The sequence below is a fragment of the Grampus griseus genome (genome assembly GCF_964374135.1).
Source record: "Grampus griseus genome assembly, chromosome: 2".
Taxonomy (NCBI): Eukaryota; Metazoa; Chordata; class Mammalia; order Artiodactyla; family Delphinidae; genus Grampus; species Grampus griseus.
This window is the reverse complement of record NC_139018.1, coordinates 49,930,357-49,952,327: the sequence shown is the minus strand read 5'-3', so window position 1 is coordinate 49,952,327 and position 21,971 is coordinate 49,930,357. Positions and strand designations below refer to the sequence as shown.

Genomic DNA, 21,971 nt, shown 5'->3' with positions numbered 1-21,971 from the left:
CTGACCCCAAACTATCTGATTTTATAGAACTGAGGCAGGATCTGGGAATCTATATTATAAAACTTCTATGGATGATTGACATGGACAGTCAAGTTACAAGACACTTATCTTTTGAATTCTAGATGACATTTACTTTAGTGTAAACTACCTTTCAAAATTAAGACAAAGGAAGTTTTTTAGTGGGCAAGGAAGACTGGCTGTTTTAAAAATAAACACTAATTCCCCTCACTCCCAGGAGAATCAAAATATTTTGTACCTTGGTAGTATGCGGTCTGGAAACCTATGAGTTTGAATATGGGCAGCTAGTCCTGGTTTTTTGGCTTGTTCAAACAAAGCTATAAGATTATGAGAGTAGAGTTGAAAGGTTTTTCCTATAAAAGAGAAACATGTTATTTTTATTAGAATTATTTAAAGCAGAGAAATACTATTTTCAAGCAAAAGAAAAGATAATTACCTTCTAAAATGACGAGTCCAGCCATGTTCAAAAAACCAAGCAAAACAGAGAAAAACACAAACAAAAAAACCTAGTTAATACTATTTTGAAAGATAATAAGTAAAATGAGTTTTAACAAAGTAGATAATTTTGTTTCCCAGTACATAAATTAGATATATTCTGACTAATAGGTGATCTGGGCAGAATATATGTAAACCTTAATGAAGCCAACATAGGAAAAGAAATTGTTAAACACTGTACAACAGAGTGAGTTACAATGATGTACATGTGATTATTTCAGTACAACATGGAAAATTATATAACTATACCACATTACCTTTCTCAGATAGTCCTATTTATCAATAATCTACCACATTACCTTGGATTAAAAACTGTTTGTGAATGAAGTCTTAAAGATAACACTGAAATACTAAGAAAAATAAAGCAAACCATCATAGGATACAGTAGGGCTACAATTATATCCTGTAATTTATATGGGATAATAGAGCTACAATTTCCATATAATCAAAACCACAGCTGTATTAAAAAGGGGAATATATGGTAAACATTTTCTGACTCATTATATACATGACATGGTACTATAACAACCCAAAATAGTATTTTATTATTTTACTACTGGAAAACATGAAAAAAAAATGGTTTTACCCTCAACAAAATTTTCTGTATTTTCTCAAAATGCAAACATTCTGCCTAACATTATACCATCCTTCCTTTCTCCAGTACCACTTTATATATAACTAGCTACCCAAGCAGCTAACACATGTGCATGTATGTGCACACATGCAAAGAAATGCAGACCCTTAAACGGAACGTTTTCTCCTATTGAGCACTGCTACCTATCTTCATTCAGTTCCACAGGTCATTTTGACTACATTTGGAAAGAACCAATTTATAGGCTAATTTTTCCCTGCCTTTCTGTAGTTATTTTATAAATATACAAGATGTACTCTGTGTGGCTTTTAAGCTTATTCCCAAAGACAGGTATAAATAGGGATAAAAGCAGTAAGAGAGTTAGAGGAAAGTGACTCTATATGAATACAACTCAGAATTGTTAATTCAAACAGATCTGGGTTTAAGTTTATTTTCATAATAGTAATATGATATATTAATATTAAACAAAAGTAAAAAAACTGGGGGAAACATAATCAAAATCAAAGAGATTAAATATTTTGAGGACCCCAGTTTTTTAAAAGACATTTATAGACAATTAAATAATATGCTCTTTGTAAACACTGTCATCAGCTCAAATACATACAAATTCCTGAAGAATCTCTACTAGGCGATGGTTAGTAGACAAGTTTAAGTTATACACACTTACACACACATACTTAAAATTATGAAAACGGCATTTCTTAAATTAGGCCACAATTCATAATGATCTGTCAGTGAGTTAAAACTATATCAGCACTGATGCTTTAAAGCATAAGTAGCTGAAAGGTACACTTAATAATGAAAAGCCTGACAGTACAGTAAATAAGAGCTAGGATGTAATCATCACGTATCTATTGAGATACAGAGCATGAAAGAGTATCAAACAAAAAAACTGAAAAAAATTTAAGAAATGTTAAAATAATTTTTCAAAGTGGAGAAAGGGATAAATGCTATTTTAATAGTTGATAGCATTAGGATTAAGGAACAGAGAGAAATAATTAACTACCTTGTATAGTGGTCCCACCAGAGTATTGTTCTAGGACCCCCTGCGGATACCAAAATGTGAGGTCCCTTATAAAAAGTCCCTTATATAAAATGGTGTAGTACTTGCATATAACCTATGCCCATTCTTCCACATACTTTATATCATCTCTAGATTATGTATGATACCTAATATAATGTAAATGCATGTAAATAGTGACCCAGTGCCTGGCAAATTCAAGTTTTGTTTTTTCGGAACTTCCTGGAATTAAAAAAAAATTCTGTCTTTGAATTGAATCTGTGCATGCAGATACAGAGGGCCAACTGTACTCTACTATCAGAATGAAAGCGAGCAGCAAGCCTTTAGGTAGCCACTTAAATCTAAAATGTAAGAAAATAGGTTCTGGCAGGTAACAATTAGGGGAAAAAAGCCTAAACACCACCCACCCACCCCCAACAACAACGAAAAAAGAAAAATACAAACAACAAAATTAGAATAGGTTGTTCTGGAACCCATTTGATTATTTATAAGACTTGAAAGCATTGGTCCAAGTTCATTAATAAATATGTGGTCCAGAATAACATGAATTCCACCAGCAAGCATCTGTAAGTCTTCACAGTTTTCTAAGTACTTTGGATATCTCACTTGATCCTCACAGCAATCTTGTGAGGCTGTTATTGTTACCATCATCATTATGTTACAATTAAGAAAACTGGGCACAGCAACATGGATGGACTTAGAGATTATTACACTTAAAGTGAAGTAAGTCAGAAAGAGAAAAATGAATACCATATGGTATCACTTATATGTGGAATCTAGAATATGACACAAAGGAAGCTATCTACGAAACAGCAACAGACTCACAGAAATAGAGAACAGACTTATGGTTGCCAATGGGAAGGGGGAGTGGGGGAGGGATGGATTGGGAGTTTGAGATTAGTAGATGCAAACTATTATATACAGAATGTTTAAACAACAAGATCCTACTGTATAGCACAGGAAACTATATTCAGTATCCTGTGATAAACCATAATGGAGAAGAATATGAAAAAGAATGTATATATATGTATAACTGAATCACTTTGTTGTACAGCAGAAATTAACACGACACTAAGCCAATTATACTTCAATAAAAAATAAATTAAAAAATGAAGATATAATTTATGAAAAAAAAGAAAACTGAGGCTGAGAGACAAGAGACAGTGATTGGCTCAAGATTACAAAGAAAGGAAGCATCTGGATCCTCTGATTCTTTCCCTTCAACTGCTGATTCTCAGTGGAAGGCAGGGAGGTGATAGTAACAGAGACTGTGGAGAAGGGGATGGCCTCAGGGAACAATCACTGTCATGTTCTCCAACTGTGTAGTTCCTGGGCAGGTATGGGAAGTACTGCTCTGACAACAAGGTTCCTTCTCAAAGTTTCTTCCAGTTCTACAACGGTAAAAAATACCTGCAAGTCTCAAAAGTTAACTATACTAGATTATAATTACCCTGATTAACAACATTTTAAAATAATGTGTATTAAAATTACATTTCTCTGCTTGTCCATTGTTTATTTTTCATATCATTTTTATCATATACATACCTGACAATGACATTAAAGTATTATTGATGACATAGAGCCAAGTACATTTCCGTGGAAATAACTATTAAGAAAAAAAAGGTAATTAAAACTCTCCAATTTTCATTCCCTTACCCCTTAACTTCCAAACTGCAACAGTCTGAAAGAGTAGAAAAATAAGCATTTTCTACCTTTCAGTAAATTACCAAAACCTTATGGAAAAAACTCTTTCAACATGAATATGTGAAGAGTACAATTTCACCCCTTTAAATATTTAAATCATAAAAATTAAAACTGAGGTCCATATAAATTGCTTTAAAATTAAGATATTTACTTTATTCAATTGACTCAAACTAATTTTTTGAGTTAAAACTCCTAAATTACCTGTTCCATCGTTGCCTCATGTAGTTCATTGAGATTCAATGTATAAATACCATCTTCAGTTCCAAAAATAATGTACTGATCTAAAATAGTTGAGATAAATCACCAGAATTTACTGTCATTTTCCGAAATCATTCACTAAAATAATGGCCCTAAATTTTAATGGTATTAAGAGTTAGATAGCCACCCACCAATCCAAAGAAAAGTTATTTTCTAAAACCCATGCTACCTTCTTTACCTCTTTCCCCAACTCTTTATTTTTTAAAAGTAGATATATTTTCTGTTACTAACTCTGCTTTATCTTACTATAAAATCCTTTTTTAAAATACAATTTTCATTACATGTCATTTATTCAAACATAAGTGAATAAATGAGAAAGAAGGGAAATTGTCAATAGATGTCAATGGATTGTCAACAGATGCTAAAACTAGTCAGTGAAAGTCTAATGAGCAAGAGGATATTTATGAAGTCTCAGTGAGTCTTCACACTAATTATGTGTTAATTACTTTGGGAAATTAAATAATTACACAATTACTTAGAAAGGGAAAAATAGGAACTTGACAGAAGAGAAGGCTAGTGACAACCACCTTAACCAACTGGTCAGTGTTAATATCACTAGTATTTGGACAAGCTGATACCATGTGCCTCCTGATATGATGGACTGATAAGAGCACAAAAACATTTGTCTGATATTCCTGCCCAAAATGCATAACGTGATCTAAGCATGAGGACTCATCAGACAAACTCAAATTAAGGGACATTATACAAAATAAGCAACCTCAAAATGGTAAGATCAAGAGAGAAAGAAAGGTTGAGAAACTATTCCAGACTAAAGCAGACTAAAGGCACGACAGCTAAATCCAACATATGAACTTGAACTGGACGTTGGATTGGGGAAAAAAGGGGGGAGAAGATGATAAAAGATATTACTGGGATAATTAATAAAATTTAAATATGGACTGTGGATTAAAAGACAGTATTATATCAATGATAAACTCCCTAATGTTTATAAATGTACTGTGATTATGTAACAGATCATTCTTGTTCCTAGAAAATACAAACTGAAGTATAAGGGGAAGAGGAGCATGATGTCCACAACTCACTCTGAAGTGATTCAGAAAAAAATTCACATATAGACAGAAAAGAGTAAAACAAATGTGGCAAAAGGATGAACACACACACACTACTGTACATCAGACAGATAACCAACAAGAACCTACTGTATAGCACAGAGAACACTATACAATATTCTGTGATAACCTATGAGAAAAGAATCTAAAAAAGAAGAGATATATGTATATGAGTAACTGAATCACTTTGCTGTATATCTGAAACTAACAACACATTGTAAATCAACTATACTAAAATAAATAAATAAATAATCTGATGGTGAGGGTGTAAAAAAAAGAAACAACTGATGATTCTGAGTATATAGGAGTTTCTTGTACTACAATATTTCTCTAAATAACCCAAGATCACTGAAGAAATCAAAGAGGAAATGAAAAAATCCCTAGAGACAAATTACAATGAAAACACGACGACCCAAAACTGATGGGATGCAGCAAAAGCAGTTCTAAGAGGGAAGTTTATAGCAATACAAGCTTACCTCAAGAAACAACAAAAATCTCAAATAAACAATCTAACCTTACACCTAAAGGAACTAGAGAAAGAAGAACAAACAAAACCCAAAGTTAGTACAATGAAAGAAATCATAAAGAACAGAGCAGAAATAAATGAAATAGAAGCAAAGACAACAACAGCAAAGATCAAAAAAACTAAAAGCTGGTTCTTTGAGAAGATAAACAAAATTGATAAACTATTAGCCAGACTCATCAAGAAAAAGAGGGAGAGGACTCAAATCAATAAAATTGGAAATGAAAAACGAGAAGTTACAACAGACACCGCAGAAATACAAAGCATCCTAAGAGACTACTACAAGCAACTCTATGCCAATAAAATGGACAACCTGGAAGAAATGGACAAATTTTTAGAAAGGTATAACCTTACAAGACTGAACCAGGAAGAAATAGAAAATATGAACAGACCAATCACAAGTAATGAAATTGAAACTATGATTAAAAATCTTTCAACAAACAAAAGTCCAGGACCAGATGGCTTCACAGGTGAATTCTGTCAAACATTTAGAGAAGAGCTAACACTCATCCTTCTCAAACTCTTCCAAAAAATTGCAGAGGAAGGAACACTCCCAAACTCATTCTATGAGGCCACCATCACCCTGATACCAAAACCAGAAAAAAGATATTACAAAAAGAGAAAATTACAGACCAAATGCACTGATGAATATAGATGCAAAAATCCTCAACAAAATACTAGGAAACAGAATCTAACAACACACTAAAAGGATTATACACCATGATCAAGTGGGATTTATCCCAGAGATGCAAGGATTCTTCAATATACGCAAATCAATGTGATACACCATATTAACAAATTGAAGAATAATATCCATATGATCATCTCAATAGATTCAGAAAAAGCTTTTGACAAAATTCAACACCCATTTATGATAAAAACTCTCCAGAAAGTGGGCATAGAGGGAACCTACCTCAACATAATAAAGGCCATATATAACCAACCCACAGAAAACATTCTCAATGGTGAAAAACTGAAAACATTTCCTCTAAGATCAGGAACAAGACAAGGGTGTCCACTCTCACCACTGTTATTCAACATAGTTTTGGAAGTCCTAGCCATGGCAATCAGAGAAGAAAAAGAAATAAAAGGAATACAAATTGGAAAAGAAGAAGTACAAGTGTCACTGTTGCAGATGACATGATACTATACATTGAGAATCCTAAAGATGCCACCAGAAAACTACTAGAGCTAATCAGTGAATTTGGTAAAGTTGCAGGATACAAAATTAGTGCACAGAAATCTCTTGCATTCCTATACCCTAATGATGAAAAATCTGAAAGAGAAATTAAGGAAACACTCGCATTTACCATTGCAACAAAAAGAATAAAATACCTAGGAATAAACCTACTTACGGAGGCAAAAGACCTGTATGCAGAAAACTATAAGATACTGATGAAAGAAATTAAAGATGATACCAACAGATGGAGATATATACCATGTTCTTGGATTGGAAGAATATTGTGAAAATGACTATACTACCCAAAGCAATCTACAGATTCAATGCAATCCCTATCAAATTACCAATGGCATTTTTTTACAGAACTAGAACAAAAAATCTTAAAATTTGTATGGAGACACAAAAGACCCTGAATAGTCAAAGCAGCCTTGAGGGAAAAAAAAGGAGATGGAGGAATCAAACTCTGTGACTTTGAACTATACTACAAAGCTACAGTAATCAAGACAGTATGGTACTGGCACAAAAACAGAAATATAGATCAATGGAACAGGATAGAAAGCCCAGAGATAAATCCATGCACCTATGGTCAACTAATCTATGATAAAGGAGGCAAGGATATACAGTGGAGAAAAGACAGTCTCTTTAATAAGTGGTGCTGGGAAAACTGGACAGCTACGTGTAAAAGAATGAAATTAGGACACCTGTTAACACCACACAAAAATAAACTCAAAATGGATTAAAGACCTAAATGTAAGACTGGACACTATAAAACTCTTAGAGGAAAACATAGGAAGAACATTCTTTGACATAAACACAACAAGATATTTTTTGATCCACCTCCTATAGTAATGGAAATAAAAACAAAAATAAATAAATGGGACCTATGAAACTTAAAAGCTTTTGCAAAGCAAAGGAAACTACAAACAAGATGAAAAGACAACCCTCAGAATGGGAGAAAATATTTGCAAATGAATCAACGGACAAAGGATTAATCTCCAAAATATATAAACAGCTCATGCAGCTCAATATTAAAAAAAACAAGCAAGCCTATCAAAAAATGGGCAGAAGACCTAAACAGACATTCCTCCAAAGAAATGGCCATACAGATGGCCAAGAAGCACATGAAAAGCTGCTCTAAATCATTAATTATTAGAGGAATGCAAATCAAAACTACAGTGAGGTATCACCTCACACCAGTTAGAATGGGCAACATCACAAAATCTACAAACAAGAAATGGTAGAGAGGGTGTGGGAATGTAAATTGATACAGCCACTATGGAGAACAGTATGGAAGTTCCTTAAAAAACTAAAAATAGAAATACCATATAATCCAGCAATCCCACTACTGGGCATATACACTGAGAAAACCGTAATTCAAAAAGACACATGCACCCCAATGTTCATTGCAACACTATTTACAATAGCCAGGTCATGGAAGCAACCTAAATGCCCATCAACAGATGAATGGATAAGGATGTGGTACATATATACAATGGAATATTACTCAGCCATAAAAAGGAACGAAATTGGGTCATCTGTAGAGACGTGGATGGATCTAGAGACTGTCATATAGCGTGAAGTAAGTTAGAAAGAGAAAAACAAATATATATTAACGCATACACATGGAACCTAGAAAAATGGTACAGATGAACCAGTTTGCAAGGCAGAAATAGAAACAGAGTTGTAGAGAACAAACGTATGGACACCAAGGGGGGAAAGTGGCGGGTGGGGGTGGGGGTGGCGGTGTGATGAATTGGGAGATTCGGATTGACATATATACACTAATATGTATAAAATAGGTAACTAATAAGAACCTGCTGTATAAACAATAAATAAAATTCTAAAAAAATAAAAGAAAGACACCATATGATTACACATATACAAAAAAAGTTAACATTTACTACTTTTGTTTTTATCCTTCTTTCTCTGTACACACATTTTTGTTTTCATTTTCTGAACTGTTTAAGTTATGAGCATGATACCCCTTTATTCCTAAATATTTGTGTGCATTTCTTAAAAAAAAATAAAAAGGTCTTATACAACGACACAACAATGATCAAAATCAGGATATTAACACTGAAACAATACTATTTTCTAATATCCTGATTTTACTGAAAGCGATTATCGTCTCAGTATTATTGTCCTTTTACATAAATGAAAATGCAAAATCATGGTTGCAATCAGTTGTGATGTCTGTTTAGTCTCCTTTAAGCAGGAACTGTTCCTGTATACTCACTGTTGAATTCTGATGCCTTAAACTAAAACTATTTACCTATTTAGGTTGTTACACTAAATAGTATAATACCTACACTCCTTAGTCTCTAAGTTGAACTTTTAAAGTAAAAAGCCCTCAGTTCACTGATCATAAGGATCTTTTCTGATAATAAATATTTTGTTGGAGATATATATAAAAATTCAGAAATGTTACCTTTTGTATCAGGATGTATCCAGGATGTTGCACAATTTATTTTCAAAGGACAGCCGTCAAAGACTTTGGAAAAACATGCTCCCATCTTATTTATAAAGAAAGAAATGTTGACTTATTTGATTAGATAATTTTATACATTCTTAGAAAATAGCTAAGATTATTATGAAATGTTAAACTGACTCTAATTTGCATATATTTATGGTCTCATTACAAAATTCATATTTTGATATAATTTAACCCTTTCTATGAAGAGAATTTTATACTGTTTCCTTGTGTAATCCACTACTTTACAGCAAAAATATCAAATTTATCAAAACGTCTACATATGTCAATGATACATTCTAGGAATTTTACATCACTACTTATCCTTAGGACTAACATTTAATAATGGGAAACAATGAATGATTTTATTGAGTAACATCATAGTGATTATAATTGCAGTATACCTCCATAATAGTGATAAGAGACAAAAGACTGATATTTACACTAAACTTTTACTGTACAAAAAGGTACAATTTATAAGGTACCCATTCATATGACTGGCTGAACTACCTTAGGTAGGTTCTACTGAAGGGCCAGAGAACAAGCGTTAACAGAAGCTTCCCTGTTCCTTTTCACTGTGTATAGTTCAATGTAAAAATGGCTTCAGGGGCAGAAAGATATTTAACCAACATAATGAAGAGGACACAGTACTAGTAATATCATCACATTAAAATTAAATTGGCCTCTGTAGGCTAATCAGAGAACCCAACTGTCCGTATTTATAAAAAGTGAAATTTACCCAATTCTAACTAACTCACTCAAATTAGGGTACATGATTTGATCCATGGTATACCCAAATGCATTTAATGCCTTTGTATTTTATGAATCCTTCCTTTCAATGGCTCAAGATACTTGATAGCAAATAAACAATATTCTGTTGCTTCTAAAGAGAGAAAAATTGGCAAGTGGTTCACATAAAAATATTCCTTACCAGCACTTTTGGGGTGGGTGGGAGGCCATTGATTACTGGTTTCTGTGGGAAAAGTGATTTTTAATACTGTAAGACCTCTTAAAGCCTTAAGAAAAACTTTATACATTTAGAAATCCAGTTATTCAAACTCTTGAATTAAACAGACTATGCCCTTTATATGATAAATACAGTATTATTTACAACTAATCACCAAACACCTGTTATACCTACAGGGAAATCTCGCTTGTCCTTTTTTCGTGGTAACTGTGGTGCTTGTGCTGATCCTTCTGTGTTTTCACTAATGAGTTTTGAAATACCATCACCATTTCCTAAAGAGAATCATGGTTAAAAGTTGAATGACCATACAAATAAGTACTTTCCTTGAAAAATAATTTCCCCTTCCCCCCCAGTACTTGTTTTCCATTTGGGTGTTCCTTTATAGGGAAATATTCTCTACTGTCAGATGAGTTAAAGTATCTCTGGTGCCTTTCTCTAGCTCATGTAGAGGCAGCACTGTATCTATAGCAGTGGTCTTAATCCATGAAAACAACAAATGTCTTTCCATACTGTGAGAAAAATGAAATCTGACCTACTAATGCTGATATTCAAGGCCTTTCATAATTTAACTTCACCCTACCTTTTTAAGTCCTATCTCCCAGTATATACCCTTCAAAAGCTCACACTTCTACCATACTAGACTGTACTTCCAATACAGTCTAGATTTTCCTGCTTCAGTGCATTTGTTCATTCTTTCTTGTTCTCTAAGAATGCCTGTCAGTATTGGTTCCACCTATTAAAGGCTCACCAAGCCCTTTAAACCTCTGCAAGGGCCTACCTCCTCTGTTCCCTATCCTTATCTCCCTCAGAGATCTCTTGCATTGTTACGTATAGTTACTTACTGTAGGAGACACTTAAACAAAATGTCTTGTCTGATATTATGTGCACATTGGTATAACTTCTGCTATAGACCCTGAACTTCCAGAGGGCAGGGTCATCCATTCATCTTTCTAGATCCTATAATATTTAGTAAGGGATCAAATTAGGGTTGAATTGAATTGAATCTATTTATAGTCCACCCATGTGGAACTTTAAAGAACCTTCACAAAGCTTCAAACAGTAATAAGATTGACTAAAGAAAAAAGACATTCTTTAAAATATGAACAAAATGGCTTTCTTTTCAGCCTTCACTTTGATTTATTTACCGAGATCACAGTATCTAGCTGTATGCACTCCAGGCCTGCTGATACTGCTAGCCATACCAATAGAGGAAGTCTCAGCTACAGGACCACAACTTGGGCTACTCTGTCTTCTGAGAACTTGGGGAGCTCTGTTCTCTGAATCAGGACAACGTTTTACAGTTGATGATTTTTCTTCATCTTGGAGGTTGTCTTCAGGGTAACTGCTTATCCTTGGCTAGTTGATAATAAGACACGGAAGTACTTTAATAAATTTGGACATAAAACATTAACACTTTGTTATTATTATGCATCAAAGACTTTAGGGGGAGGAGAATATGCCTTTTTTTCTTTCTCCTGTATAGTTCAATTCACTGGGCCAAGTAAGCAAGGCAAGCAAGAGCTGAGTTACTATCCCAACACAACTATGAACTTGCCATGTGACTTTTAAGCAGCCCTAACCCCAAACTGATAACGTTTTTATAACCAATAAAATCACATACATAATCCACAAAATATTTAATAACTACAAACAAGCAAGGAAAGTGACTTAATAAAGTATGACTCTAGTGCACTGTCCAACTGTAGTAATAAATGAGGACTGTAAATGATAAACTCCCCTCCATGTGGTCAAGTATTGCCTCAAATGAGTAATAACCTATCTTTGCCTTTTTCTAATAGCTATAAAAATATTATATTTCTCATGAAATCTTCTTTAATATATTTTTACATCTTCATAATAATGCTCTTGAGGAAAACTGTACCCTAAAATATGTTTAAGAGAATTTTGAATAAATTCAATAAAGTTATTTAAAAATTTTATTTTATTATTTAAACAAGGATATATTGTTGAAAATCTTTAAGTAGCTCACCTTAGGAGGTAGGGGAGGTGGTATTGCACGTTTTGAGGTTGATCTAATACAAAGAGAAAAATGCAATTTAGATGGTGATAAATGACAATAACATAAAACACAGAGAGAGCATTACATGTGCATTAAAATCTGCTTCTATTCAGGGGATATAAAAGACAATTAGATCATGGTACAGAGTATTTTTAAAAGCTACAGGAAGATCTAAGATCTCATTCTGTCAAACTGTATTAGTATGACTATAAAATAGAGTTTTTATAAAGTGAATATGAAGTATTTTTTACTTTACCGTTATGCTTTGCAACATTTAATTTGTAATAAAAATGAAATTAAACTTAGTAGTGAAAAAGAGATTCAGAATTTTAGAGTTGGAATCCACAGTGAATCATAGATTCAAATGGCTGATCATCAAACCCTTTGTTACTCCAAGTGGGGTCCACAGATGAGCAACATTGGTATCACCTGGAAACTTTTTTTTTTTTTTCCTGGCTGCACAACACAGCTTGCAGGATCTTAGTTTCCCAATCAGGGATTGAACCAGGGCCCTCAGCAGTGAAAGCGCAGAGTCCTAACCCCTGGACTGCAAGGGAATTCCCATGGAAACTTTTATAAATGCACCCTCTAGACCTACTTAATCAGAATCTGCATTTTACCAAGATTTCCAGGTGATCCTCCAGGCACATCAAAACTTGAGAATCACTCATCTAGCCCACTGGTTCCACACATTTATCCATAGTCATTGCAATCAATTGGGAAGCTTTCAGGATTCTTAAATTCCACTCCCAAAGACTGTATTCTATAGCAGCGGTTAGCAAACTTTTTCTATAAAGGGTTAGACAGTAAACTTTGTAGGCTTTATGAATCATATAGTGGTCATAGTGGTCTTCTTTTGATTTTCTTTCAACCATTAAAAAATGTAAATATCATTCTAGTTTGTAGGATGTACAAAAATAGGCATTGGGCCAGATCTGGTTTATAGGCTTACAGGCCATACTCTGCTAACCCCAGATCCATAGGCCTAATGTGGGGATTCAGGAATCTGTATTTCCAAAGAGCTCTCTAGGCACTGCAATGGACTAATAGGTTTGGAACAACTCATCTAGGTCAGCCCTGTCACTTAATTGTTGAGGAAAGACAGGTCTAGAATATGAAGTAACCACATTGCAGAGACGGAACTGGGGCTTTCTGATTCCTACTATCGTATTTTTTCCCATGAGATCATGTAGCTCATCTTTCAGTATATTAACACCACACATACTGTATTTTGATTTAAAGAACAAAACCACAAAGCCTTAATGATCAACACATTATGCCTTTGGGCAATTTAAAAAAGTCAGAAGCTTTTCACTGACAAAAGGCATAGTACAACTTTTATAAGAAAAAAATTAAAGCTTATTAGAATAAAGCACTCCCCATCAAATACTGTTCTTATATAATTAAGTAAAATAAAGTTAAGCTAGAAAAACAACTTACTTGCCAGTATTTGCACCATCAACAAAAGGATTCCACCGTAACAGAAAGTTTGGGTCTGAAGACATTCCCTATGAAGGTAAAAAAGAGTTTAAAATGTTACCTTATAACAGGTATCATTCATTTTATTTGATTCAACAACATATTCATTGTCATGATTATTAATCATCTTGGCTTTCAACGGTTTAATCTCTAGCTACATTTGCTGTCATTTGACACATTTACATCAATAACTCATTATTAGATGACTTAAACTTAACAGAATCTATAAACATACTTACAGCTTAAAATGTGACAAGCCCTCTTTACCAATATATTGGTAAAGTATATTCCAAAGCAAAACAAAAATGTTAACTTTGAATTACGTGCATCACTACTCCATGAGCATGGAGAACTAAACACTGTATTATTCAATCACCTTTAATTTACTGGTGCCACACTTTTTCTGACTAGCATGGAAACTGAAAATTTATTGTCCAGCAACACATACAGTAGGAAGAGCACCACTTGCAGATGTTAAGAATGAAGAGATCCATTAACAGAAGACAATTACTCTAAAAACTATATTTACTATCAGTTAAAAATAAAGTAGATGTTAGGATAACATCTAGGCTGACTCTAATAATATTTTGCTCAATCTATTGTTTCTTTCTTTTTAGTTAAGGAAAGGGTTAACCAAATAGTAATCTCAAAATAAGAGCAATGGTTAAAAAAAAAAAAAAAAGAAGCGGGCTTCCCTGGTGGCGCCGTGGTTGAGAGTCCGCCTGCCGATGCAGGGGACGCGGGTTCGTGCCCCGGTCCGGGAAGATCCCACATGCCGCAAAGCGGCTGGGCCCGTGAGCCATGGCCACTGAGTCTGCGCGTCCGGAGCCTGTGCTCCGCAACGGGAGAGGCCACAACAGTGAGAGGCCCGCGTACCGCAAAAAAAAAAAAAAAAAAAAAAAAAAATTTTCAAAAAAAAAAAAAAAAGAAGCTATATTAACAAATAAATATTAAAAACAGTAAGGCAATGCAAAATCATACTACAAATCTAACAGAATCATTAAGTAAAAAGATCCTGAGAGCTTAAAGCTGAGCATCAAATTCCATATACTTAATAAATTCATATGAATTCTTCAAAAGACTCAGAAGTGTCAAAATGAATGGTTAAAATGGTATATTATACACTGTACCCTAGTCAAAATACACCTAACCAGAAGCTTTTTCAAACTTTAATGTGTGAAATACGTTATCAAAATCAATGCTCTGGGGCTTCCCTGGTGGTGCAGTGGTTGAGAGTCTGCCTGCCAATACAGGGGATACGGGTTCGGTTCGTGCCCCGGTCCGGGAGGATCCCACATGCCACGGAGCAGCTGGGCCCGTGAGCCATGGCCGCTGAGCCTGTGCGTCCGGAGCCTGTGCTCCGCAACGGGAGAGGCCACAGCAGTGAGAGGCCCACATACCACCAAAAAAAAAGAAAAAAAAAAATCAATGCTCTGAAGAGTATATTACTTTGTTCTTTAGTCAAAGTACACCTGACTATAACTTTTCTCAAATTTTAATATGGAAAATTCTTTAAAAGTCATTATTCCTACCATTTCATCCCGTGCTTCTGTTTCTTTTCTCAGAGGAGGTTCAAACTGTAATTTGTCAACTGTAAAATATAACATATATTCACAAATTCTATCTTAAAGGATCAATCCTGGAAATATGATGAGAAGCATGTGTACTGGGGAGGGGGGAAGGGAGAGAGGAGAAGAGAAGAAAGAGGAAAAGACAAAAACTCTTAATTTTTTACTACAGAGGACCCCTTCCTTTATGTTCGCCAAAAGAAAGTAACAATTTGGTATCTTCCTAACAATTCTATTTAATTCTTGGTTGGAATCAGGAAATTAAACTGCAATTTTGTATATAAAAGATTTTTAAAAATTAATTAAAAGTAGGTGACTAAACACTTTAAGGATGTTTCTATCTAGGCTATAGACTCTGTCTTGAGACTAATTTAAACTACAACTTTATGGTAGGATGAACACCCCGCCCTGCCAAATCACCTATAATTATCTAAAAAGAACAAATATTTGTCAAATTAAATATTACTATGGCATTCAGGAATCTAAGATTGTACTTTCCTAAATGTATATTTTATTTGGCCTAATGAGACCAATTTTAGAATTATTCCTAATAATCAAAGAGTAACTTCTTTTATATGAAATAGTCTGTAAATCAGAGAAAAGGATGGCTTATTATCTACTCATAAAGTACACAGAATTTTAAAATTCTAAGATATAATGTGACTAAAAATTAAAATATACACTTGCATCATAGAGATACAAGTTTCCTAAATACAATCTTGGTAAACAAAATACACTAAAAAAAAAGCACTTTCAAAAAGTATCTAGTTGTCTTTATTCCTAAAACCAAGATTTGTAAAGCAATACAGAGTACTTATATAATTTATTATACTAAATAAAAACATTAAGTCATAAAATTTTCCTTCTTTTTTTGTTTGTTTCGCAAATTTTATTAAAATATAACATGCATAAAAGTGCGTTTGTTATAATCAATGAATTTTCACAAACTGAGCACTTACATAACCAGAAGCCAGATAGAGACAACATTACCAGACCCCAAACGCTCCCATTTACTCCCCACTCCAAGGACAGCTGCTCTCCTGACTTCTAGCACCATGCATTAGTTCTGCTTGTTTCTGAGCTTTGTAGATTGTTCCTTCTCATTGCTATACCGTACACTCTTCCTTTATGGGAATATGCCATAATTTATTTACCCATTCTACTGGTGGTGTGTATTCAGGTAGTTTCCAGTTTGGGGCTATTACAAATAGTGCAGCAACCAACATTCAAATAAGTGTCTCGTGGGTGAACATGTGGGTATGTTTCTGTGTGTACCTGGCAGTAGAACTGCTATCTTAAGGTAGACAAGTATTCAGCTCTAGGAAATGCTTTCACTTTTCCAAAATAGGGGTGCCAATTTCCAATGCAGCCAGGAATGTAAGTTTGATTGATTGAGTTTTGCAGTTTTTGTCTGTACACGGCATGAACACATTCTGGGTATCTTCCCAGAGAGAGGGAGGGAGGGGAGGGAGGGAAGGAGGGAAGGGAGGAAGGGAGGAAGGGAGGAAGGGAGGAAGGGAGGGAGGGAGGGAGGGAGGGAGGGAGGGAGGGAGGGAGGAAGGAAGGAAGGAAGGGAGGGAGGGAGGGAGGGAGGGAGGGAGGGAGGGAGGGAGGGAGCGAGGGAGGGTCACATCAAAGATCCCAGAAGAGCCACAGAATTTTCTGAAGGCAAACTTTCCCCTTCCTTGACTACAATGTGAATTAAATGATAGACTTGTGTAGGATTTCCTTATAAATCCTTATAAATGAAGGATTTCATTTATAATTCCTTCAAAATGAGTTAGTTCTGCTATGTACTAAATGGATTATGCATGAATCCCAAAACAAATCCAACTGCAATTAATGTTTTAATAAAATGGTTGCTAGTGTATGCAATACCCACAACGCATCAGGAGGGATGGTATTATATTTAGAAACGTTAATTAGGTGTTTGTTATTGTCAAACTAAATTTTAAAAATATGGACTGCTTCAAGAATTTGCGTGTCATCCTTGCGCAGGGGCCATGCTTATCTTCTTTGTATCGTTCCAATTTTAGTATGTGTGCTGCCGAAGCGAGCAGCATAAAATTTTCAAAGACATTCCATAAAATATAGTATCTACTTTTCAAAAATAATCTAAAATAAAAAGAAGTTGTTCATTAATGACTTACTTCTTAAAATAATTTAAAAACATCTTAATTCAAGAGCCATTACTATAATTCACAAAGAACCACTTCACTCATTTGAGACAAAGATGAGTTAAAGATTTTTTTTTTTTTTGGATCACAACTAGAAATAGTGGCAAGCAGGTCTAGAGGTAAATTATAAAAGGCATAAATATGGAAAGGAAAGAAAGAAAATATTTTCAATAATTACATAATCAGCAAATTTCAAGACTTAAAAAATTACCAGAGAAAAATGAGCTCATAAATTTCAATTAAACATATAGTAAAATATCAACTGCACCCATCCATACCAGTATCAATGATTGAAAATAAAAATTTCAATTTCATTTCTTTTATATCAGCATAAACATTTAAGATGTTTTACTTTAACATGTAAGAAAAATATTCCTTAAAAAAAATCAAATTCCTTATGACAAGTCTAAAATTACTACAGCCACGCTTTATGGCAAAGAATGCTAGAGTCTCCAGTATCATTGTTCTGTGTGCAAGAATGGACTCCATGTTGTTTTGTTTTGCTTTAAAGAAAATCCTGGCAGTACCTCTGGGTGTGTCTTCGGCTTATAAAAATACAAAGATGGGGAGGTCTTCTATTATACATCCTCATTTATCTCTAAAAGATGTTACTTATTATAGGCATAATAATTATAGGTATAAGTAGTAACAGGAATTAGACTTACCCTTTTGCTATAAACAACTACAACATGTAACACAAATACATGTGTGCATACAAGCTATATGAAGCAATTATTTTGAGGCAATGGGTTAACAGATATCACAGGGTTGTAATCCTTGAAAGATGGTGTTAAGACCCCCACTCACCCGATTTCTGCGTGGGGGTACTTTCCAAGAAAGTAGAACCCAAAGAGAGAGTTTCACTGGGTGCAGGAAAGAAAGACTATAGTTTGGGGCTGCTTAGGCAGTGGGAATTTGAAGGGCAGAGGGCCAGAAATGAGAAAACTATGTCTCCTTAGAGAAGTCTTTGGTTGCATACTAAATTGCCCACAAGCGAAGCAAGACTATGCAAGGTATGTCAGAAAAACAGCTAACACAGTGCTGTAAGCTAAATACAAGTTCTAGTGATCACATAGTACCAGGAAAGAAATGAGTTTCCACCCAGAGGAAAGACTTAGCTGAATATTGTAGTAAAACCTGACATAGGCCTTGAAAGGACTGCAATGACCTACCAGTTAATTTATGCTTTAACCACTCTAAAATAAAGAGATCAAAATCCAGACACTCAATGTTGTATCACAACATCCAAGATACAATAAAAAATGAATAAAGAAGTAGAAAAAAAATAAAAATCATAACCAGCTTAAAAAAATAGATATAGACTCAGAGATGACACATATGTTGAAATTAGCACACAAGGACTTTAAAACATCTATTATAAATATATTCAAGGATTTAAGAGAAAAGATGGACACAATAAGTAAAGAGATGGAAATTATCAGTAGAGAGATAGAAACTATACATGTATGTATATTATATATGTATGTAACCATCCATCCATCCATCCATCGATCCATTTTTCTTCCTATCTATCTTATCTATCTATCTCAATGAAAGTCTAGATCCAGAAAATACAATATCTGAAATAAAATTCACTGATGGGCTTAAATAGCAGACTGAACACTACAAAAAATAAGGTCAATGAACTTAAAATTAGGGCAACAGAAACTAAACTTAAGTATAGAGAACAAAAACATCTTATGTGTGTTTATGGGGGTCAGGGAGAACAGAGCCTCAGTGACCTATGAAACAACATCAAGTGGTCTAACATGTAACTGGAGTCCCAGAAGGAGAAGAGGGAATCTGGGACAGAAAAACTAAGAAACAGTGTCCCCAATTTGATGAAAAATATCAATTCATTGATCTAAGAAACTCAATAAACACTAAATAGAACAAACAACAAGAAAAATGCACCTAGGCACATCACAGTCAAATTACTAACAAAGCAACAAACAAAAAAAATCCACAGAAGTTTCAAGGTATAGTACCTATTAAGAATCCAACTGATGCACTTAAATACTTGCTATTTTGTGCCTTTAAAAAAGAATCTGAATTGATGTCATGGTTTGTGTTGCAACCTGCAGCTTAAAAAATACCAATGTAGAAGAACATATGGGTATGCTATACTCCAGATAATTTTTCATAAATAGTTTTCCTGACAACAAATACTTTTGGTTATTGTATATCTATTTCTAGGATGGATCAAAGGTTGTTTAAAAAGGCTCAACTTTAACAATGGCCAAAAAATGCTGCTTGAGTTTGTGTTTCCTACCTGGGAGAGCTCTAATTACTTACCTAGTAAACACTCACTTCTCTAGAACTGTTACTAAGGAGATTTGTGAGACAATACATCTCAAAATCTCTATCACCTTTATCATTGCCGTCTTCACATGAAATAAAAAGGGACAAATGGAATTTTCAAACTTAAGTTGGGTAAACTTTCAGAAATTCTTAGATCTCCTTAGCCTAAAGTAGGTTTTGCTTCTTTATTTGTTTGGCTTGAAAGAAAATGAGGTCAATTCCCTAGGAGCCCATTAACTCTCTCCCAATGAACCCAAAACTGAGCGTCTTATACATCTGGGAATACTGCCCCCAACTCCAGTTTCTACATTATTACAGACTAATACAACTGAGACTTGTACAGTACACACAGTTTTATACTCAAACATGTCCAAGAAGTGTTTCCTCTGAATAAACTTTTCATTTAGAACTCAGAAACTGCCTTCTGGAAAACTTCTCTCTAACCTCAATAAATAGAATCTTGCCAGGTACTGTTAACAACTAACACGACAGTAAAACAGGGTGATGATCCTTGTATTCCTGTCTCTTAATTATAGAGACATGGGCCAATTTAAATCAGTGCAAGATTGTCTTAGTAGGACATCTCAAACTGGAGATGAAAAAAAATCTTCAGAAATAGATGACTGCAAAAATCAGTTTCTACAGTCTACTGAATCTAGCTGATGACGACATGAAATGAATCATTTGCCCAAGACCCATGGAAAAAGATGACCGAAGACACTGATTATCATACTTTAATGTGCATACTATAGCTCTTGAGCTACATTTTTTCTTCCTTTGCCAGTTGAAACTTTTGGATTGTTGACAGACTTGTTACCTCCTAATCATGATACCTGTAGAGTCTTTATTCTTAATACGGCTCTGTGTAACCTTAGTGAGTCCTTGGTATGAGTCCAAATACCTGGCTAAAATTTACTTGTGAGTCAGCTAAAATCATAAACTGACAGTTGGGTAGTCATTTTCTTTGTTGATACCTCTCATATCCCTTTGGTGCCAATTCTTTGTAATTAGTTGGCTTCCTAGGTAACTGTGAAACCGAACAGGACCCTATGGGGCTCCTGGGCATGGAAGCCTTTCTGTCCCTTCTCTTGACTCCAGCCTCCATGACCTTCCTTGAATTCCAAAGGGCAGAATCGAACTGTTGCTAATCCCGGAAGGGATGCAAAGACAAGGGAGGCGCAGCCAGGGGACAATAGTGCAGCCTTGGGGCAGGGTCCTGGTTCCACCTCAAGGGATACACATAACAATGCCTTTAAGCTCTTTTAAGAGGTCAGCATTCTTCATACCAGAGAAAGACCACCTGAGGCTACATTAAAGAACCAGAGAAGCTCATCAAGATTACCTGAGGCCAGATTAGAAGAGTGGAGGCCCTTCACATACTCTAATTTTATCAGCAACGCCACCCTTGAACGGTTGTTATAAAATTCCTCATCAAATCCTCCCAGGTTGGAACACATACTTTTTAGGGGCAGGAGCCCTCTCTGTCGCCCTTTGCCTGGCAAAGCAATAAAGCTATTCTTCTCTACTTTACCCCAAACTCTGTCTCCGAGATTCGATTTGGCACCAGTGCACAGAGGCCGAGCTTTCGGCATCAACTGGACTCAACCAAAAGGTGACTTTTCAGATGAAAACTTTTTTTTAAAAAAAAATAGGGAATTTAGGTAACACACCCATATCTGGATCAGAATAAGAAAGTAATCTGCCTTGCTATTCATCAGACTGGGAGGACAGACACAAATCCAAATGCAAAGTCAAGAAGAAACAATGTTTCTCCCAAGGATATGCTGCATATGTAAAGTATCACACGATGACCCCCCCTCTGAATTGCCAATGCTATCTTACTGAGAAACATCATTCTCTAAAATCACAGACTGTCAGAAACTTTGCTGTATGAAATCATATTCATTAAAATGAACCATTCCATTCTTGCTTGGAAGACTTAAGTCAGTGAGAGAGAAGCAGCCTCAGTTTCCAACATACATACAGAGCTTCAAATAAAGGGGTTACTGAATACAACATTCCAAGTTTCCAAGGAAACAGGCTTCTGAGTCTATTTTTACAGTATAGACTCTTTCATACACATCCCTACTTTGCTTTAAGTTTTCACCTAAATTTCACTTGAACTCCA

At 34.8% G+C, this 21,971-nt stretch overlaps 1 protein-coding gene across 1 annotated transcript in view; it reads right to left on the bottom strand.

The window, feature by feature from the left end:
- Nucleotides 1–21,971, bottom strand: part of MAP4K5 (mitogen-activated protein kinase kinase kinase kinase 5) — a 136,728-nt gene that overhangs the window by 25,445 nt on the left and 89,312 nt on the right. The window contains exons 15-24 of the mRNA XM_082648553.1: nucleotides 15,330–15,388; nucleotides 13,759–13,826; nucleotides 12,289–12,331; nucleotides 11,501–11,654; nucleotides 10,473–10,570; nucleotides 10,263–10,304; nucleotides 9,290–9,374; nucleotides 4,032–4,111; nucleotides 3,672–3,732; nucleotides 257–371 (exon numbers count right to left, since the gene is read on the bottom strand). Coding sequence (XP_082504679.1) covers nucleotides 257–371; nucleotides 3,672–3,732; nucleotides 4,032–4,111; nucleotides 9,290–9,374; nucleotides 10,263–10,304; nucleotides 10,473–10,570; nucleotides 11,501–11,654; nucleotides 12,289–12,331; nucleotides 13,759–13,826; nucleotides 15,330–15,388 — 805 coding nt within the window. The remainder of the gene's footprint in view (nucleotides 1–256; nucleotides 372–3,671; nucleotides 3,733–4,031; nucleotides 4,112–9,289; nucleotides 9,375–10,262; nucleotides 10,305–10,472; nucleotides 10,571–11,500; nucleotides 11,655–12,288; nucleotides 12,332–13,758; nucleotides 13,827–15,329; nucleotides 15,389–21,971) is intronic.